Source organism: Dendrobates tinctorius, unplaced genomic scaffold (genome assembly GCF_039654945.1).
Source record: "Dendrobates tinctorius isolate UK_male_01 unplaced genomic scaffold, ASM3965494v1 ptg000276l, whole genome shotgun sequence".
NCBI lineage: Eukaryota > Metazoa > Chordata > Amphibia > Anura > Dendrobatidae > Dendrobates > Dendrobates tinctorius.
The window spans coordinates 5,088,368-5,110,912 of record NW_027361943.1 but is presented as its reverse complement, the minus strand read 5'-3'; the positions used below and the strand labels follow the sequence as shown (position 1 = coordinate 5,110,912).

The 22,545-nt window shown below is 43.5% G+C and overlaps 1 protein-coding gene across 1 annotated transcript in view; it reads left to right on the top strand.

Annotated features, from left to right (window-relative positions):
- CUNH19orf44 (chromosome unknown C19orf44 homolog) overlaps window positions 1–22,545 on the top strand; it is an 86,971-nt gene that overhangs the window by 18,723 nt on the left and 45,703 nt on the right. The window contains 7 exon segments of the mRNA XM_073559864.1: window positions 1,320–1,430; window positions 2,104–2,417; window positions 2,578–2,851; window positions 2,854–2,883; window positions 15,937–16,285; window positions 18,064–18,134; window positions 18,315–18,795. Coding sequence (XP_073415965.1) covers window positions 1,326–1,430; window positions 2,104–2,417; window positions 2,578–2,851; window positions 2,854–2,883; window positions 15,937–16,285; window positions 18,064–18,134; window positions 18,315–18,795 — 1,624 coding nt within the window. The 5' untranslated portion in view covers window positions 1,320–1,325.

Here is a 22,545-nt window from a genome sequence, read left to right as displayed (position 1 = left end):
CTTCATGTTGTGCTCTGATTTAGGTATTCATCAGCATGGCTTCTGACATGTCACTGATCCTTCTGTGACGTGCCCTCTAGTTTACATAGTGAATATTATATTTATATTGAAAAAAAAATCCCCTTCTAATGTATATTTCATTCTTTTCTGTGATGGTATCCATGAATTAAAATAAGAAAAAAATCAGTTTGAAAATGGTGCCAGCCACGCCTGTGCAGTAGCAGCTATTGACAATCCGACAGCTGCTGCTGCACAAGCACTGCCGGCACCATTTTCAAACTGATTTTTTTTTTTTAAATTACTTTATGGATACCATCAAAGAAAAGAATTAAATACACATTATAGATGTGATCTTGAGGCAGCACCGCTGTCGCCTGCCTGAAAAGGAGTATTTTTTTTTTCTTATATATAATATAATATATATATATATATATATATATATATATATATATATATTCGTCTAATTCTGTCTGTTTGTAACGGAAATCCCGCATCGCTGACAGGAGCAGTCCGGCCGCGAATTGGCACGCTACGGCTACCGTCGGGAGATCTGCGGGTCATCTCCTGCCGCACGGAGGTCAGCGGCGACGTAGCCGGGAGATGACCGGCGCTAGCGGAAGTATCCCGACCAGCTATCGATCTCGCTCAGTGTGTCACGCAGCAGCAACCAGGCCCCCCACTGTGAGATCGCCGATCGTGGTGGATCGTCCTGGACCGTCTTTTGAACGTCTATGAGCAATAACATTTAATGATAATGTAACATTTTACCTGGAAAATCCTGTGTATTCATTGTATTATTCTTAAATCTTCAAAATAAACTACATACATATTCTAGAATACCCGATGCGTTAGAATCTGGCTACCATCTAGTATTATAATATAATCAGTGACCGAGCAGAAGCCATACTGGTGAATAGCTTTTCAGAGCACCACATACATAGTATATGTATTATGGGTTCTTCTCATGCAATTGTAGACCGCACCGATCTCCTGTTCTAAAAATGGCAACTGATGGATGAGCAGGTGACCAGACCTGGCTGTCAGGAGGAGAATGGTGGCCAGGTCTGGTCACTTGATTACCTGTTATCAAAAATTTTATGGACAGGACTGTCTGTGAATAAGATGGCAACACAGGCACAGGTGGAGAATGCGTAATACTTTTGGCCACTTACTAATATATAACTACCGTATACCCCCAACACTTCAGTTATACTAAAGATAAAGTGGCCAGCCCATTAAGATGGTTTGCACACAGCTCTATTGCCGTACAATGTCAAGGAACTGTTATTGATCAACATTTTGGGATCAATCTTCCGTAGGACAAAATGGCCCAAAGTGGTATGAGAAGTTCAGCACTGGCTCGAGCACAGGCCCAGCTTTCTGGTCAGAGAGTTCCGGTAAAACCCAAGGCTCCGGCAGATGAACTACAGGTCTGTGTTCTGAAAGTGCTTTATTACTTTGTGTTTTATTTAGTCCAGGTGATGAGGGATGGATGCCAACATGTGATAAAAGCTGAGTGTAAGTATGTGTTCACAATGATAGTGGTGTTTTTAGAAGCGTTTGTTGCAATCTCCTTCATATTTGACGGAAAAAATAGCGCAGCATACAGTATTTTTTTCTTTCTGGTAAGATGACGAAACCTGACAGAACTTATGACTGATCAGTCACGGCTTCAGTTCCATTTTTTTGTTGCTTTGATGAATTGGAATGGCAACATTGAATAGAAGAAAGTGAACATCTACTTACAAGAAAATTGGTCAGAGTGCCTGAGTTCCATTGGCTTCCAATCTATCAGTCCATGAAAAACGGACAGCACTTGGATGACATTTTGTCCGCAAAAAATCATAGGTACGAGTGTTATCCATGAAAAACCTAGCTAGAACTCATAGGTGAAAAACTGACTAGAAAGTGAGCGCTTAGGTCCTTTTTTTTTTTTTGTATCTAAGCAATTTCCTAGCTTATTATTGCAAATGTAAAATTTATTATAGTTTGGTTTTATTATTGAAATTGCTGTCATTACTACAGTAGTCTATAGGTAAGAATTATTTCCACATTGGGCTTTACTCTGGGTTAAGATGATCTATTTTTGGTTTGCATTTGTAGGAATATATGCTTGCACTTAACAAGAAGACAAGTGCTTTAAAACTCTCCCAGCGATCAGATGTTGACCTGAGCGACATGTTAGTCGAAGAACAGGAGAGTGAAAAGTACAGAGCTACTGCTAGTCCTCAACAGGTATCGGGGACTCAGAGTAGGTTTCTAAAGAAGAATACACCATCTATAAATGATCTAAAGAGCAATGCAGATGTCACAATTGAGGCCAAAAAGCCTGCCAATCCCCAGCCTGTCCAGTCAAAGATGCCAACCAGTGCAGCACTGAGGAGGTTGGCAGAAATTGAGAACAGACATCAATTAAGGTGAGGTTGCTTTGCGTTACTATTCTCTTTTGGCTGTTTAATAATTTTCCTTTGGAGTGCTATAAAGAAAGGGAAGTAGAAAATCTGAGAGTCTTTATTGCTTTTCTTTTCATTTGGTTTATGTGCAACATTTTGACATTTCATGGCTTTACTTTTACAGAAAATTAGAGATTGACATTTCTGAGAACGACTCTGAAATAAGGACATCTGAAGAAAGACCTTTCTCTAATAGATCAAGTAGTGAATTCAGCAGTCGTGAAAAAAAATTTCTGAAAAAGAAAGTTAACATAATGGAGCCAGAGCCTGTAAGCCAGAACAGGCATGGTGTTAGGAACAAACCGGTGAATAGTAAGCCACGAACTTTAGAAAGCGAGGAGGAAGAAATGCTTCATCTTGTTGGCAGCTCGGTGGAATTTTCAGAAAATGACGAGAGATGGAAAATGACGAGAGATGGTGGAAGCTTCCAGTGAGTTTGGTTTTCTTGTTTTTTTTTTTTGTTTTTGTTTTTTTTTTTTTTTTCAATAAGTTTTCATATTGCTTCTGTTTGGCTAAAAAAAAATGGACACCACAAGAAAGGAGGCTAAATGTGGTGGAAACCTGAAAGCTTTCTGCCTCCTAATGTTCAGTGGCTTTATCAGGGGCTCTATCTGGATCCAGTTTTTCTGACAGAGCCTTCCAACAGAGTGAACGTGCAGGCTAAATGCATTGCGGAGCTAGCCTAAGGCTGGGATCACACTGCTTTAAGGCAGTCTGTTTAACTGTTTGCTTTACACAGCGGCATAACGCGGTGTAACGCAATCCGTTAACACTGCCATTAACCCCCATTATCAGGCGCATCGCCAACACATGCCATAATCGGCATGCACTTAGCGATGTGCTGGACCCTCGGATGCGGGCTGCAGCGTCCGAGGGTCTGTCACCGCTAGCGCAGACAAAGCATCTGCTCTAGCGGTATAGCATAATGCGATCGTGTTATGCTATAGCGTTGACGCAGCCCGTCAACGTTGTGCATTGAACGGACTGCTTTAACTCAGTATGAACCTAGCCTTATCCACAAGTGATACAATGATGGGCCCATCAACCTCCCATACTGCCTATATGGGCATTCATGTCTTTGAAATGTAAATGCATTGTCACTTTCAGATCTTCTATCTGTTGCTGTATTCCAGACAAATATATATTTTTTTCATCTTTATGCAAATCATACACTTAAAGAGGCTGTCCAATGAAAAAGTAGTGATGACCTATCCTAGAGTAGGTCATCAATGTCTGATCAGTTGGGGTCTGGAACCCCCCCGCCGATCAGCTGTTCTCGGTATCGGCAGACCTGAACAGCTCGATTGTGGAGCTGCTCCGTCTTCTGATAGTAGCGGTAGCAGGGCACTACGTATCCGCCTCCTATTGATTTGAATTTGAGGCGAATGTGCAGTACCCTGTTGCCTCCACTATCAGAAGACTGTGCAGCTCCGCATTCGAGCAGCTCCTGCTGTCGACACTGAACAGCTGATCGGTGGGGGTGTTTGGTGCCAGACCCCCACCGATCAGACATTAATGACCTATCCAAAGGATAGGTCATCAGTGAAAAAGAAGTGGATAACCTCTTTAAGTTCACACTGGATTAGACAGAGCACTTAACCCCTTAACGACTACCAATACGCCTTGTAACGGTGGCAGTTAAGGGTACGTATTCCTCAGTGCCGTTATTTATTAACTATTTTGTGACATATGTAAATCTGATTTAAGGACACAAAAATTAAGTTTGAAAATTGCAAACATTTCTACGTTTTTGCCAAATTTCCATTTTTTTCATAAGTAAATGCAAGTCATATAAATTAAATTTTACCATTATCTTAAATGACAATATGGCACGCAAAAATAGTCTCAGAATCAGTGGGGTGCATTGAAGCATTTCAGTTATTACCTCATAAGTGGTCAGAATTGTAAAAATTGGCTCGGTCACTAAGGGGTTAAAAAAAAAAAGGAAGAATTTCTATGTTGACTAGATAACCCATCCAATTCAAGACTAGAGTATGGATCAACAGCTCCTCTCTTTTCCACCTCCTCTTCATTCCCTTTTAAATTTGTTTCTTTATTAACCCCTTAACTACCACCGATATACTTTTAACGGTGGCAGTTAAAGGGTACTTATTCCTCAGTGCCTTTTTAACGGCCCTGAGAAATAAGATTATAACGCCCCCCCAGCGTCGGGTCAGTTTTTTTCCGACCACAGTGGAAAAAAAAAGTCAGATTTCCGTACTTATTTCTCTCCCCTCTGATATGATCTAGCACATCAGAGGAGAGAGAAATGGGGTCCCCTGAGCCCACCCCGGTACCTGCGATGTCCCTCCGGCTTCTTCCGGGAAAAAAATAGCGGGCGCATGCGCAGTGCGCCCTTCGAGATCTGCCAGCTGGCATGCAGCAACAATAGATTTCGTCTGTTGGTTCTTTTGATCACAGTGATAGGGTCTATCACAGTTATAAATATAAAACAAATAGTAAATCAAACCCCCTCTTTATCACCCCCTTAGTTAGGTAAAAATAATAACATGTATATTTTTCTGCTAGGGTTATGGTTGGGGTTATAGCTAGGGTTAGGATTGGGCTGGGGTTAAAGCTAGGGTTGGGCTAGGGTTAGGAGTGTGTTGGGGTTAGGGCTGTGTTAGAGTAAGAATTGGGGGGTTTCCACTGTTCAGGCACATCAGGGGGTCTCCAAACGCGACACGGCGCCCGCTATTGATTTCCAGCCAATTTTTTTACGTTCAAAAAGTCAAACAGTGCTCCCTCCCTTCTGAGCCCTGCCATGCGCCAAACAGTGGATTTCCCCCGTGTATGCGGTATCGGTGTACTTAGAAGAAATTACACAACAAATTTTGTGGTCTGTTTTCTCCTGATAGCCTTGTGAAAATAAAAGTTTGGTTCCAAAGTAAATTTGTGAAAAAAGTTGATTTTTTCCTTCAATATTGCTTTAGTTCTCGTGAAACACCTGATGGGTTAATAAACTTCTTCTTGAATGCGGTTTTGAGCACCTGGAGGGGTGCAGTTTTTACAAAAGGTGTCACCCTTGGGTATTTTTTGTCATATTGACCCCCCCCCCCCCAAACTCCCAAACTCACTTCAAATGTGAGGTGGTCCCTAAAAAAATGAAAAGGTTTTGTAAATCTTGTTGGAAAAATGAGAAATCAATGGTCCACTCCCTTATAACTTCTTAACAAAAAAAAATTGTTTACAAATTTGTGCTGATGTAAAGTAGACATGTGGGAAATGTTATTTATAAACTATTTTGTGCAATATGACTCTCTGATTTATGGGCATAAAAATTAAAAGTTTGAAAATTGCAAAAGTCATATTGAAGAAATTTTACCGCTAACGTGAAAGTACTATATGTCACTAAAAACAGTCTCAGAATCAGTGGGATCCGTTGAAGCGTTCCAGAGCTATAACCTCATAAATTGACAGTGATCAGAATTGTAAAAATTGGCTTGGTCATGAAGTACCAAATTGGCTGTCACTAAGGGGTTAATCATCCTTTGCCACTCCAGGTTGTTTCTCCACCTTGCACAGCCTCTTTAGCTATATTGATAGCTCACTGTCTGCATTCTTTGCCTGGCACTTGAAAGAGGCTGGTGCTGAACAGGGAAACTGTTGTGAATTCCCTTGCTTGGACTTCTGAGCCGGAGCTCCCTCTGCTCCCTCTGGTGGTTACTGGGAGTAGTGGAGTTGGCCAGGTTGATGGAAGTTTGCCACCTGACGACAATAATTGGGAATCTGGGATTACTGGCTGAGAACATATAATTGAGCAGGCTTCCCTTGGTGGTTGCTGATGATTTCCTCCGTGTGCATTTGGAGTTCTTTTGTCTCCTACCTGATCTGCATGGTTCAGTTAAGTGATTATTTTGCTAATCCTTTGCATCTAATGTGGTTGTGCCTTTTTTTTGCTTTCTGCAAAGTTGCGAGGGTTCAGCGTACTCCCTGCTGGGGGCAGCGCTGGGCCCCGCTCATATGTTACAGCTTGTGTTAGTTTGTTCAGTCCCCTATTATGTTAGTATCTTTTGCTTTGCTTCCAGTTCATGCCAGAGTGCTGATCTAGTGGGGGGTGAGGTCGTGTGGCCTCAGGTTTTTTGTATATCAGATGTGTTGGATTTTTTTAGGGTTTTGTGCGTGATTGCAGACAGTATCTTTTCTGTCCTGACCTGTCTAGACAGCTTGGGCCCCACCGTTTGCTCAGTCTGTTCTCTACCTGTGTTTGTGTCTCATCTTGTCTCACCGACAATATATGTTTGGGGGCTGTCTATTCCTTTGGGGATCTGCTCCGGGGCAGTTTAGATTTCACCTTTCTGGCTTTAGGCTTAGTTCTCCGGCTGTGCCGAGGCGTCTAGGGCATCGTAGGAACGCTCCACGGCTACTGCTAGTTGTGTTGATAGGATCAGGGGTCTGCAATCTGCTGAGTTACCAACCTCTCTGGTTTTCTGGTGGCTTAGCCTGTTCCTGCCATCCTCCTTGGTGACCCATTCATAACAGAATCACCAGCCAAACTGTAGACTCTAGGGTACTCAAAAGAAGTAAAGAGAAAAAAAAAAAAAAAAAGTGTCAATTTTTTTAATATATTTTTTTTCCTCTTTTTCTCCGGGGCCGTAGGAGGATTTTTTCCTTAATGGAGACTAAGCAACTGTTCAATCGTGTTGAGCAGCTCGCCGTTGAAGTGCGGGGAATTTCTGCCTATCTCGCTCAATCATCTTCTGTAGAACCAAAGATCCCTACTCCTGATGTGTTTTCGGGGGATCGGTCTAAATTTTTGAATTCTAAGAATAACTGTAAACTATTTCTTGCTTTGAAACCTAATTCATCGGGGAGCTCAATGCAGCAGGTTAAAATTGTCATCTCCCTGCTGCGCGGCAATCCCCAGGACTGGGCTTTTTCTCTGACACCTGGAGATCCTATTCTGGCTAATGTAGATGCGTTTTTTCAGGCCCTGGGGTCGTTGTGTGATGAACCTAATGCTATTGATCAAACTGAGAAAACCTTATTGGCGTTAAACCAGGGTCAGGATGCTGCGGAGTTATATTGCCAGAAGTTCCGAAAGTGGGCGTTCCTTACTAAATGGAATGATGATGCCCTAGCAGCTCTCTTTCGGATGGGTCTGGCAGAAACTGTAAAATATGTTATGGTGGGATTTCCTGTCCCCTCTGGTCTTAACAACTCCATGTCATTAGCCATTCAAATTGATCGACGTTTACGTGAACGTAAAAGTACGCGAGAGGCGATGCTGCCTTTTGAACAAACTTTTGAACCCATGCAATGTGATAGGGCTTTGTCTAGGACGCAACATCAAAAGTTTGGAAGGCGTAATAAGTTATGCTTCTTTTGTGGGGATGCCTCTCATGTTATTTCTGTCTGCCCTAAATGAGAAAAACGTTTTGCTCACTCATTTGCCGTGGGCACTGTACAGTGTAAGTTCCTGTTGGCAGTTACCTTGATCTGCTCTTTGTCTACATTTTCTGCAAAGGCCTTTGATGATTCAGGAGCAGCCTGGAATCTGATGGATCTTGCCTTTGCCAAACGTTGTGGTTTCCCCATGGTGCCCCTGCGGACCCCTATTCCCTTGAGGGGGGATTGATGCTACCCCTTTGGCGGAGAATAAACCTCAGTTTTGGACCCAGGTAATAATACGGGTCGCCCCGGACCATCAAGAGAATTGCAAATTTTTGGTGTTGCACAATTTGATATTATTGTACTGGGTTTTCCTTGGTTGCAAACCCATAATCCTGTTTTGGATTGGAAATCTGTGTCTGTGGTGAGTTGGGGATGTCAATGTGTTCTTAGTGACACTCCTATTTTCTACACCTCTCCCCAGTCTCAAGATGTTCCTGACTATTTGGCTGATTTTTCTGATGTGTTTAGTGAGAGTAAGTCTGCGTCTTTGCCGCCTCATAGGAGTTATGACTGCGCAATTGAGTTAATGCCCAGTTGTAAATTCCCCAAGGGTCGGCTTTTCAACTTATCGGTACCTGAACAAGATGCTATGCGATCTTATATCAAGGAATCATTGGAGAAGGGTCATATCAGACCATCCTCTTCGCCTTTGGGTGCTGTTTTTTTTTTTTTTTTTTTTTTTTTTTTTGTGGCCAGAAAAGATGGCTCGTTAAGGCCATGTATTGACTATTGTTCCCTTAACAAAATCACTGTTAAATATCAGTACCCGTTACCTGTGATTTCTGATTTATTTTCCAGAGTTAAAAGTGCTTGTTGGTTTACCAAACTTGACCTCAGGGGGGCGTATAATCTTATTCGCATCAAGCACGGGGATGAATGGAAGATGGCGTTTAATACTCCGGAGGGACATTTTGAGTACCTGGTGATGTCTTTTGGGCTCACTAATGCCCCTTCCGTCTTCCAATCTTTTATGAAAGATATTTTCCGGGACTTTGTGGATAAGTTTTTGATCATTTATCTGGATGATATTTTGATTTTTTTTCCAGTGATTGGGATTCTCATGTGGAACATGTCCGGACTGTGTTCCGGATTTTGAGGGAAAATACTTTGTATGTTAAGAGATCGAAATGTCTTTTTGGTGTACAGAGGATTTCGTTTGTGGGATTCATTTTGACCCCGTCTACTATTGAAATGGGCCCGGCCAAGGTACAGGCCATTTATGATTGGGTTCAGCCCACTTCTCTGAAGGCTCTTCACAAGTTTTTGGGTTTTGCTAATTTCTACCGTAAATTTATAAGTTAATTTTCTGGTATTGTTAAACCTCTGGCGGATTTGACCAAAAAGGGCGCTGATGTGGTGAATTGGTCTCCAGAGGCAGTCTTGGCATTTCAGGAGCCTAAGCAGAGTTTCACTTCTGCTCCGGTTCTACGGAAACCTGATGTTTCACTCCCATTTCAGGTGGATATAGATGTTTCTGAGATTGGTGCAGGAGCCGCTTTGTCTCAAAGAGATCCTGTAACCTCTAAGATGAATCCCTGTGCCTTCTTTTCTCGAAAATTTTCTCCATCTGAACGTAACTATGACGTGGGGAATTGTTGGCCATGAAGTGGGCATTTGAAGAGTGGAGTCATTGTTTGGAGGGAGCTAGACATCAAGTTGTAGTCCTCACCGATCACAAGAATTTGATTTATCTTGAATCAGCCAAACGCTTGAATCCTAGACAGGCTAGGTGGGCCTTGTTTTTCACGCGTTTTAATTTTGTGGTCTCCTTTCTTCTGGGCACTAAGAATGTTAAGGCGAACGCCCTTTCCAGGAGTTTTTTTGCGCATTCTCTTGATGTGACAGAGCCTACTACCATTCTAAATGAGGGTGTAGTTCTTTCCGCCATCTGTCCCGATTTGAAACGTGCCATGGAGAATTTTCAGGAGGATAAACCTGAACGATGCACTATGGGAATATTGTATGTCCCTGACCAGTGGAGGAAAAGAGTAATGTCTGAAATTCATTGCTCCGCGTTGGCTGGTTATCCAGGTATCTTTGGTACCAGAGATTTGGTGAGTCGGTCTTTTTGGTGGCCTGCCTTATCTCGTGATGTCAGGAATTTTGTGCAGTCCCGTGGGACTTGTTCTCGCTCCAAGCCCTGTTCTCGTGCTAGTGGTTTGTTGATGCCCCTGCCGGTGCCCAGGAGGCCATGGACCCATATCTCAATGGATTTTATCTCTGATCTCCCTGTCTCTTAGAAAATGACTGTTATTTGGGTGATCTGTGATAGATTTTCTAAGATGGTCCATCTTGTACCACTCCCAAAGTTGCCATCTTCTTCTGAGTTGGTGTCCTTGTTTTTACAACAAGTGGTTCGTTTGCACGGGATTCCTGAGAACATTGTGTTGGACAGAGGGGTCCAGTTTGTTTCCAGATTTTGGAGAGCTTTTTGTTCCAAACTGGGAATTCAGTTGTCTTTCTCCTCTGCATTTCATCCTCAGACCAATGGGCAGACTGAGAGAACAAACCAGACGTTTGGAGTCCTATTTGAGATGTTTCATATCTGCTGACCAGGATGATTGGGTCTCATTTTTGCCCTTGGCCGAATTCGCTCTAAACAATAGGGCTAGTTCTGCCACTTTGATGTCTCCTTTCTTTTGTAACTTTGGGTTTCATCCTTGATTTTCTTCGAGGCAGGTGGAAGCTTCTGCCTGCCCAAGTGTGGATTCTGTGTAGAGAGAATGCAGCAGATTTGGGACCAAGTAGTGGAAAAGTTGTCCCACTCTTAGGAAAAGGCCCAACGGTTTTCCAACCAGCATAGGACCATTGGTCCCCGGTTAGGAGTGGGTGATATGGTTTGGTTGTCTTCAAAAAATATTCCCATGAAGGTTGTATCTCCAAAATTCAAGCCAAGGTTTATTGGACCTTATAAGATTTTGGAAATCCTTAACCCCGTTTCTTTCCGTTTTGGCTCTTCCAGTTACGTTTAAGATTCATAACGTTTTTTATAAATCTTTGTTGGAAAGGTTTGTGGAGCCAGTAGTTCCCATGGCAGCGCACCCTGACCCTGTACTGGTTAAGGGTAATTTGGAGTATGAGGTAGAGAAGATATTAGACGGAGACTTCAGTACTTGGTCAAGTGGAAGGGTTATGGCCAGGAGGATAATTCTTGAGTCTCTGCTTCTGACATCCATGCCAAGAGATTGACTCGTGCCTTTCACCGGGCCCATTCTGATCGGCCTGGTGGTGTGGATGAGGGTTCGGTGACCACTCCTCAAGGGGGGGTTACTGTTGTGAATTCCCTTGCTCGGACTTCTGAGCCAGAGATCCCTCTGGTGGTTACTGGAAGTAGTGGAGCTGGCCAGGTTGATGGACGTTTGCCACCTGACGGCGATAATTGGGTATCTGGGATTACTGGCTGGGAGCATATAATTGAGCAGGCTTTCCTTGGTGGTTGCTGGTAATTTCCTCCTTGTGCATTTGAAGTTATTTTGTCTCCTGCCTGATCTGCATGGTTCAGTTAAGTGATTCTTTTGCTAATCCTTTGCATCTAATCTGGTTGTGCCTTTTTTTGCTTTCTGCTTTGTTGTGATGGTTCAGCGTACTCCCTGTTGGGGGCAGCGCTGGGCCCCGCTCATATGTTACAGCTTTTGTTAGTTTGTTCAGTCCCCTATTATGTTAGTATCTTTTGCTTTGCTTCCAGTTCATACCAGAGTGCTGATCTAGCGGGGGTGAGGTCGTGTGGCCTCAGTTTTTTTGTTTATCAGATGTATTGGATTTTTTTAGGGTTTTGTGCGTGATTGCAGACAGTATCTTTTCTGTCCTCTCCTGTCTAGACAGCTTGGGCCCCACTGTTTGCTCAGCCTGTTCTCTGCCTGTGTTTGTGTCTCATCTTGTCTCACCGACAATATATGTTTGGGGGCTGTCTATTCCTTTGGGGATCTGCTCCGGGACAGTTTAGATTTCACCTTTCTGGCTTTAGGCTGTTAGTTCTCCGGCTGTGCCGAGGCGTCTAGGGCATCGTAGGAACGCTCCACGGCTACTGCTAGTTGTGTTGATAGGATCAGGGGTCTGCAATCCGCTGAGTTACCAACCTCTCTGGTGGCTTAGCCTGTTCGTGCCATCCTCCTCTGTGACACATTCATAACAGGAAACAACCTGGGCTCCTTAATACTTTATGCCCAGAAATCTTAACACATAATTTTGCATATGAATGAAAATGCTAATCTCTTAAGAATGCTGCAACAGTTGAAGATATGTATGTGTGAATCACTTTACATTGAAAGAGAGCCTGTCTCCTGAAAAAATGCTTTTAGCCAACAGATATAGGGTTAATATACAGGTTTATAGGGTTCTGAACCTAACCGGTGCCAGTATTAAGACCCACCCTGCCAGAAGGAAATTAACTTTATTCCCACCCCAGCAGCATTCGAGCATAGGGGGTGGCTTCCGTGCACGTTCAGTCACAGCTCTGTGCATGGAGTGCGGTGGCTGTAACCCCATATCTGCAAGTTAATAGCGGTTTTCAGGTAACAGGTTTCCTTTAAGAGACCTGCATGCCCATATATGCAGTATGTGATGTTGATCTTCTAGACAGATTTCCTTTTAACAGCTACAGCTATGCTTAAAGGTATGTTGACTTTGCCTTTCAATACACTTATAGGCAGGCAGTGACAAGTGTGTAACTGAATTTAGAAAAATATTCAAAATTGAGAGTCCTCAGTGGTTGATACCATCTTTTCAGTTAGCCATTAAAAAGGTAACACATTGCAAGCTTTCAAGAGTACTCAGGTCTCGTCATCAGGCATAGACTAATACAAAATCTGAAGTGTCACATATTTATGCACAATACATTGTGCATAAATATGTGCATTTATTATGCATAAATATGTGACCCTTCACATTTTGTGTTAGTCTATGCCTGATGAAGAGACCTGAGTAGTTTCGAAAACTTGCAATGTGTTACCATCTTTTCAGTTAGCCATTAAAAGGTATCAACCACTGAGGACTCTCAATTCTGAATATTTTTCTATCTACTGGCTAACACGGTACAAAGATATACATCTTTCATGTAACTGAATTTATATACGCATGTCTTGCTGCACTTTCAGCTGGACCAATTCATACAGTTCTTCTGAACATGGTGTATATTGAGCCTAAGACATGAACAAACAATATAAAGTAGCTGTTATTCTTACCAAGGACAGATATTTATACTATTTATTTTTGCTGCAACTAGAATGAGTAGAGCTTTAACCCTTTCCCGACCTGTGACACAGCGTATGCGTCATGAAAGTCGGTGCCAATCCGCATATGCTGTGTCATGGGAGGATCGCGTTCCTGCGGGTCGGGTGACCAGACCCGCAGGCACAAGACCCTTTGTACTTCACCCCAGGGGGAATGGCTTTGCCCCCCCCCCCCCCCGCGCGGCTACGATCGCTCTGATTGGCCGTTTCACTTTTAACAGACAATCAGAGCAATTGAAATATTTCACCAATGAAATTTGGTGAAATATTACCATCCAGCCATGGCAGATGCTGCAATAGCATCGCGCATGGCTGGAGACCGAGATCCGACCCCCCTCCCACCAGCTGACGGGAGCCATCGGTCCCCGCCAACGACTGACGGCAGCGATCGGTCACGTCCGTCAGTATCTGCTCCCCCTCCTCTGCCCTCCGCTCCCCCCGCCTTCCGATCTCCTTGTTGCTCCCGGTGTCCCTCCTCCCTCCTGCATGGGCATCTTCCAAAATGGCGGGCGCATGCGCAGTGCGCCCGTCCTAATCTGCCGGCTGCAGATTCATTCATTCATTGCAGGTACATTTTGATCACTATGATAGACCCCATCATAGTGATCAAAATAAAAAATAAAGTAAATTAACCCCCGTTTATGACCCCCATACGTAGGGGCAAATAATAAAATAATTTTTTTTTTCCATTAAGGTTGGAGTTGGAATTAGGGTTAGATTAAGGCTGTGTGCTCACGTAAGCTTTTTTTTTTTCGCGTTTTTACCGGCAAAAACGCTTAAAAGAAGCATCCTATTCATTTTAATGCATTTTGCACTTTTTGTGGGTATTGATGCATTTTTTTTCCGTGAAAAAAAGCATCGCGGTAAAAAACGCAGCATGCTCATTAATTTTGTGGAAAAGTCAGCGTTTTTAGCTATTTTCTATGAGACTGGGGACACGCGAGAAAAACGCGCGTTTTCTGGGAAGGAGGCCTGTTTTCATGCAGAAATTTTCTGCATACGTGAGCACATAGCCTTAGGGTTGGATTTAGGGTTAAGATTAGGGTTAGGGGTGTTTTGGGGTTGGGATTATGGTTAGGCTTGTGGTTAGTGTTAGGATTAGAATTAGGGTTGTGGTTAGGGTTAGAGGTGTGTTGGGGTTAGCGTTGAGTTAGAATTGAGGGGTTTCCACTATTTAGGGGGTCTTCAAACACAACATGGCGCCACCATTGATTCCAGCCAATTTTGCGTTCAAAAAGTCAAACTGTGCTCGCTCCCTTCCGAGCTCCAGCATGTGCCCAAACAGTGGTCCCCCCCCTCCCCATATATGGGGTACCAGTGTACTCAGGGCAAACTGAACAACAACTTTTGTGGTCCAATTTCTCCTGTTACTCTTGTGAAAATAAAAAATTGTGGGCTAAAAAATCATTTTTTATTTTCACAGCTCTGCATTATAAACTTCTGTGAAGCACTTTGGGGTTCAAAGTGCTCACCATACATCTAGATAAGTTCCATGGGGGGGGTCTAGTTTCCAAAAAGGGGTCACTTGTGTGAGGTTTCTACTGTTTAGGCACATCAAGGGCTCTGCAAATGTAACATGACGCCCGCTGACCATTCCATCAAGTCGGCATTTCAAAACGTCACTACTTTCCTTCCGAGCCCTGACCTGTGCCCAAACATTGGTTCCCCGCCACATATAGGGTACTAGCTTATTCAGAACAAACTGGACAACAACTTTTGGGGTCCAATTTCTCCTGTTACCCTTGTGAAAATAAAGAATTGCGGGCTAAAAAAATGTTTGCGGAAAAAAAATGATTTTTTTCTTTTCATGGCTCTGCTTTATAAACTTCTGTGAAGCACCTGGGGGTTGAAAGTGCTCACTGTGCATCTAGATAAGTTCCTAGGGGGTCTAGTTTCCAAATTGGGGTCATTTGTGGGGGAGCTCCAAAGTTTAGGCACACAGGGGCTCTCTAAACACGACATGGTGTCTGCTAGCGATTGGAGCTAATTTTCCATTCAAAAAGTCAAATGGCACGCCTTCCCTTCCAGGCCCTGCTGTGCGCCCAAACAGTGGTTTATGACCACATATGAGGTATCGGTGTACTCGGGAGAAATTGCCCAACAAATTTTAGGATCCATTTTATCCTGTTACCCATGTGAAAATGAAAAAACTGATGCTAAAAGAAAATTTTTGTTTGAAAAATTGTCCATTTTTTCCTTCCACGTTGCCTTAGTTCTGGTGAAGCACCTGAAGGGTTAATAAACATCTTGAATGTGGTTTTGAGTAGCTTGAGGGGTGCAGTTTTTAGAAGGGTGTCACTTTTGTGTATTTTCTGCCATATAGACCCATCAAAGTGACTTCAAATGTGAACTCTTAACCGTTATAACTTCCTAACAAAAAAAATTGTTTCCAAAATTGTGCTGATGTAAAGTAGACATGTGGGAAATGTTATTTATTAACTATTTTGTGTCACATAATTCTCTGGTTTAACAGACTAAAAATTCAAAATTTGAAAATCGCGAAATTTTCGCCAAATTATCTTCCCCCCCCCCCACAAATAAACGCAAAAATTATCGACCTAAATTTACCACTAATAAGAAGCCCAATATGTCATGAAAAAATAATCTCAGAATCGCTAGGATCCGTTGAAGCGTTCCTGAGTTATTACCTCATAAAGGAACACTGGTCAGAATTGCAAAAAATGGCCAGGTCATTAAGGTCAAAATAGGCTGGGTCATGAAGGGGTTAAATCTTCACTTTCAAAGTTCTGGCTGTAACATATATATCGTAACACAATTATACTACGGTATTCAATTCCTTATAGTTTTGGAAATTTCAATTTGTAATATTCTGTATGAATGTTTCATTTACTTCACATTAGAAACCACCTAGGACCCCTTCACCTCCCAGCAAATCAACCCCTCGCAGAAAGCTTCGTCACAGTCCCTCAACGATGGCATTTGTTTCTTGCCGCGTTCCTTCCCGCTTAAATTCTAGAACACCATCGCCCCCAAGCTATGGGAGCCCTAGGTTTCCAAGAAGAACACATTCCTTAAATCGGTTCAGATCTCCATCTCCATCATCATCTGTAAGAAGCTCAATGAACAGTCCATCTCCAAGGACAAGGCTGGGGAGACGAAGTCGAACACCTGTGTCCCAAAGGAGTGACATTAAATCCCTAGATGAGCTCTTCTCTAGACCTGAGGATGATAGCAGTGCATGCTCCAACGGTAAGGTTCAGTTTTCTTGCATAAGTAATGATATTTAGTTACACAAGTTAAAACAAATTCTGAAAAATTGTTAAACTACCCTGGCTGTAATATTGTCTGTGTATTGACAATTGTTTGACAGCTGCGAGCTGAAAATTTCACAGTTGAAAAGCCTGACCTACCAGTGGTTTTGGTACAGATATTTTCTATAAATGTGCATCTGGCGGGGAGGTTTGGATATAGCAATCGAAACACCCTCTCCTCTAGACCCATGATAATATTGAGAAAGGTTATTCGAATAGGTCATGCTGGTGGTTTTAAAAGAACAGTAAAGTATAGCAATGGTGATGATGTAAGTCTCCCTGAAGAGAACCTGTCACAACAGCTTAAATTCAGGTAGTCCGTGTGGTAACCTCATCGATCCTAATGAGCGTAGGTACACACACTGAGCATTCCAGTAAAGATGCATCTTGGCTTCCCATTAGTGTTTTGTTTTGGTTTTTTTTCCCTGCTACTAGTCCATCACCATTTAAACTTGGCAGCGCCTGGACCTCATCATTGGTTGCAGTCCAAGATAAAAATGTTTAAAAAATGTACTAAATTATGCCTGCTGAACATAGAACAGTACAATAGCTACAAAAACAACTCTCCACTCCTAAACCAACGCTGCTTTTTTTTATCAGTAGCTGATCTGTTTTATTACTACCTTAATTTTCCTGGGCTCATTAGTAAGGTGTTGTTTAGCTTTATAAAGGCACAGTCAGACGGCTATATAAATTAGACAGCGTTCAGACTACAGTGCACTGATTGGCCAGCAGCTCCCCCGAACCGAGAGTGACAGCTGCATGGAAATACATGAAGCGGTCAACGCTCAGGTTGGGAGAGCCGCCAGCCAGTCCGTAAACTGGGTTCTGACCTCTGTCCGATTTATATGGTCGTTTGACTGCTCTAAAGCCCCCGTTACACACTGCGATATCGCTAGCAATATCGCTGTAACGTCACCGATTTTGTGACGTAGCAGCGATATTGCTAGCGATATCGCTACATGTGATACTTACCTCCGACCGGCTCCCCCGCTGATTATCGCTGGTCGCGCGAGAAGGTCCTGGATCATTTCTCGTCGGCCACTTCCTGCTGGGCTTCCTGTGGCGCCGCGTGGACACGGGCGAGAGGACGTCAGGATCGCCGCATCTGACAGGTAAGTAGCGACCCCCGCTATGTCGCTGGTGAGATCTGCCTGTGTGGCAGCTCACTAGCGACGTGTGGACGCGGGCGGGAGGACGTCAGGATCGCCGCGTCTGACAGGTAAGTAGCGACCCCCGACCCCAGCGATGTCGCTGGTGAGATCTGCCTGTGTGGCAGCTCACTAGCGACCACTTAGCGATGCACCAGCGATCCATATCGTTGTCGGGATCGCTGGTGCATTGCTAAGTGTAACTGTACCCTAACTCTGCAAAAGATTGGGGTTTTTTCTTTCTTTTTTTTCTTTGTCCTTACGTTTCTACCTATATTTTTACAGAAATGTGGTCATTAATTGGTTTCTTGCTTGTTTTACAAATTGATATATACTGCTCAAAAAAATAAAGGGAAGACAAACAGCCTGATGCAAATGGAATAGTGTTCCCTTTCTTTTTTTGAGCAGTATAGTTAACATTTTAAGGGAATGGCAACAAGTCCCTCTTCTTCTCTTCTTAAGAGGATGGCATCTTTCACTGATACAATTATTAGCATTTTGTCATATTCTGACTAGTACTATAGTTACTGTATAGTTTTATCATTCTGCATGCTTAACTTTTTAGATTTTAAACTGAACATCCTCAGTTTGGATGACCTGGTACTCCCTATAGAAGCAGAGGAAACAAAAGTAAAGGTTAGAACATTATTTTTATGCTCCTTTTGTCAAACTAGTATTAACTTCTAAGCAATAAAATCTTGAAATGTATGTATTTTTATATCGTGTTACCAATTTTCTAAAATTAATATTACAAAATAGTGCAATGTAACCAACCTTTGTTTTCATTTCAATAACTGAGATTTTCTCCTACCCCAGATAATTAATGAAAAGCCAAAGGATTTTCTGCATCCCTCTCCTGCTCATGTCAAAGGACACTCGCTTAGTAGAGGTGTAAAGTCATTTACGAGACGGTCCACCTCAGAAGGGGAATCTGTTACAGAAGCAAACTCTGAGACAGACAAAGATTCCGAAATTTTATCCCAGCGACACAGAGATGACTCCAGTTCTTCTGACAATTACATTCCAGAAACCGCAGATGTATCCACAGTTTGCTCTGTTTATTCAGAGGATTTTGAAGGTTCTGTGCTTACTGAGACTGAATATAGTTCAAAATCTAATTCACATTCCTACTCTAAATCTTTATCCGCAAAAAAATCTGTCCTCCCACATCATTCTTACACCCCACCTAACATAGCAGTGCCATGGAATAAAATGGCTGAGAACGTAGAGAAAGTAACAGTAAAGGAAATTGCTGTGCAGACCAGTGATTCTGGATTTATTTATCACTGGCCACATTGTAAGTATTATCTCATGTGAATCGGACTAAATAATATTAGCTCTGATTAGCTTCCACCTTTTTTTTTTTTTTTCTTTTTTTTTTTTTTTTTTTCTCTTTTTTTTTTTTTTTTTCTCTTTCACTTCATTTTGGGACACAGGAAACCATGGGTGTATCGTGCTGCCACTATGAGGCTGACACTAGGCATGATAAGTAAACGCATCCTCAGTTGGGTGCAACCACCCTCTGGAACCGAGCTAATCAGTTTTGTCTTGGTGTCCGTAGGAGTCAGACACGGATCTGCTCCTAGTCCCATTTCTACCTTGGTTTTTTTTTTTTTTCTTTTAATATTTTTCCTTTTTGTCTTTCAGATACAGCATGTGATTTTGGGCAGCAGAGTGGAAAATGCCACTCGATCATCCCACATAGACTCAGAGAACAGTGTAGTATCTTCATCATACTTTCTCTGGTTTACGGGTCAGGACACTAACACACATCAAGAGCGTTTGGGTCATCCAACTTATGCTGGACCCATAGGCGCCCCCACTGCCCACGATGAGAGCACGCCGCCTCCTCCTCCCCCTGAGTGGCCTGCAGCTTTATCACAGTCTGTCGCTGACCTAACCAAGGTATCTCAGTCTTTGGTCTCAGACCTAGAGCATCTCCATCTCCCATCAGTCGTCATTGGTGCTTCGATTGTCTCAAGGCGACAAGGCGAGTCAGACTCGCTCGTCAATCCACTCCACCATGGCAGATCGTATAAGAGGTCTAAAAAGCAGACGCATACCAGCTCCTCTCCTAGGTCTCGTTCTCCTTCCACCTCCTTCAGGTTCACTCCTACTTTTTGTTCTTCCTTACACCAATAAGCCCTCCGTTCCAAGTTGGACTCTGATCTCTACTCTGACCTGGCCTCCAAGTTCCGTACCATGATGGATATTCTGGTTCTGGCTGTTAATCAGACCTTACATGTCAAGGAGAAGGTTTGTGGGTTAAGTGCCTACCATGGGTGTTCTCTAATGACAAAAAGTTTTGACAGGGTTTTTTCTAGGGAGTGGCAACATCCAGAAAAGCATTTTTAGAAAAGAGTGGGAACCAGAGGAGGTATAGGAAGGGAAAAGCAAATATGAGAGGATGAGGAAAAACACGCAAACCAACTCCACGCAGCAATCTCCAAAAAACTCTCCAACCACAAACACTGAACTTTCTCCTTCACCACCGAAACAGGAAGTCGAACTATCATTGGAAAGGTCAGAAGCAAGGAGGGAGGGTTCTTATACCTGCTGGGAGTAACGAACCCAGAATAGCTGATACAATCCAAGACAGTCCAACTAAGCAATGTAATCCCTGCAGCATCAGAGCAAAGAAAACCAGAACTGCTAATGACTGTTCTAGCTACCATAAGTGTACGTGTCACCAGATGATGTGATCGTCTGACCCCACTCTGCCATAACAACCTCTCTGGTTCCTATTTTTTTTTCTAGGCCATCATTCCCATTTCCCTTCAGGCCCTTCCGAAGCGCTGCTCAGGTTTTTATTCAAACTTTTTTGTAGTCCCCAAGAAGGACGGGTCCATCAATCCCATCCTGGACCTCAAGATCTTGAGCAAGTGATTTCATCTTCACCACTTCAGGATGGAGTCTATCTGTTCTTTGATAACCTCCATATAGCCTGAAGAGTTCCTTTGTTTGTAGACATTCAGGATGCCTACCTCCACATGCCCATTTGTGCATCTCACAAAAGATTTTATTTAATTTCGTAGTCCAAGAGTCCCATTTCCAGTTCACGGCTCTTCTCTTCGGCCTAGCCATCGCTTCTAGGGTCTTCACAAACATCATGGCAGCTGTCATGGCCATTCTTCAATTCAGTGTTAGGGCCCCGTCACACATAGCGACTCACCAGCAATCCCGACAACGATATCAACTTGTCAGGATTGCTGGTGAGTCGTTACATGATCGCTGGTGAGCGGTCGAACAGACCAGCGATCAAAAAAATGTCCTGGCTATTCCAGGATGATCAGCGATAACCGGCAGGGGGACCAGTCGCTGGTCAGTGTCACACACACACAGCGATCTCGCTGGTGAGATCGCTGTTGCGTCACAAAAATTGTGACTCATGACTCAGCAGCGATCTCGCTAGCGAGATCACTGTGTGACGGGGGCTTTATTCTAGTTATCCCTTATCTGGACAACCTCCTGTTCAAAGCCCCATCCTACCCGTATGCAAGAGTCTACAAATCAATCTCCCCTTTGGGTCCCATTATACTGGGAGATTGTGACGACGGACGCTAGCCTACTCGGTTGGGGGGCGGTATTTCAACATCTCAGGGTTCAGTGCCACTGGAAGGCTCCAAAATCCTCCCTCCCCATCAGTCTTCTAGAACTCAAAGCCATTAATCTCTCCCTCCTTCATTGGCAGGATCTTCTGCTGGGCCGCCTGATCCTTATTCTGCCATGGCATACATTAATCACCAGGATGGAACTCCAAGCAAGGCAGTTATGTCTGAGGTATCTTGCATCCTTTCTTGGTCCGTACAGAACATTCCGGCGATTTCGGCAGTGTACATCCCTGGATTGGACAACTAGGAAGCCGATTTCCTAAGCAGCGAGGGTCTTTACGCAAGCGGGTGGTCTCAGAACCCAACAGTCTACAGACAGATTTCCGTACCTGACGTAGATTTCGTGACGTCCAGAATAAAAAAGGTTCCACAGTTTATGTCCAGGTCCTGCGATCTCCTAGCGGTTGACTCCAATGCCCTTGTGATCTAGTCTCACTTCAACATCCCATATCTATTCCCCCACCCCATCTCTAATTATTAGGCTCATCAAGAAGAACAAGGCAGAAGGAATGCCAGTCAGCCTTGTTGCTCCAGACTGGCCCAGAAGAGCTTGGTATGCCAAAGTAATCAACTTTGACACGGATGCCTTGTGGAAACATTCAGATCATCTAGACCTGCTTTTCCTGGGTCCTCTCTTTCACTAGAATTCAGTCTCTCAATTTAATGGCATGGCTATTGCAGCCACAGCATTAAGGGATGCAAGTTTCTCTGACCAGGTTATCCAAACCATGATCAAGGCAAGGAAGCCCTCTTCCTCTTGCATCCATCACTGCACATGAAAGTCCTTCTTTCGCTGGTGCTAAGCTAATCCAATTGCCCCCACGTCCTTCTCTTGCCCTTCCCTCCTGTTATTTTTTTCAATTGGGCCTGGAGTCTGGTATGTCACTTGGCTCTCTTTAGGGTCTGGTTTCCTTCCTTTTGATCCTTTTCCAGAGGAATCTGGTTTCCCTCTGTCAGATCAGGACGCTCGTGCAGGGACTTGCCCATTCGGTTCCCCTTTATCTGTCTACTGTCGATCTTTGAGACCTCAATTCGGTGCTAAATTTTCTTCAGGATCCCTCTTTTGAACTCTTACAGGATGCCTCCCTCTCCTTACTTTCCTTGAAGGTTACCTTCCTCGTTGCAGTCTCCTCCTTAAGGCAAGTCTGAGAGCTTGTAGCTCTTTTCTGTTCTCCCTTCCTTGTTTTCCACTTCCTTGTTGTGCGTCTGGTTCCATCCTTTCTCCCTAAGGTTGTTTCCCCTTTCCACCTCAATGAGGATGTCATTCTTCCCTTGTTATGTCCGTCTCCCTCTCATCCTCTGTAGTGGTCTGTACACAAACTAAATCTTGTCAGAGCCCTGCGTCTGTTACCAGGCCAGCATCTTTCAGATGCTCCGATTGCTTTTTTGTGATTTTTAGAGGGTCACCGCAGTGTGTTTCCCGCCTCCAAGGCCAC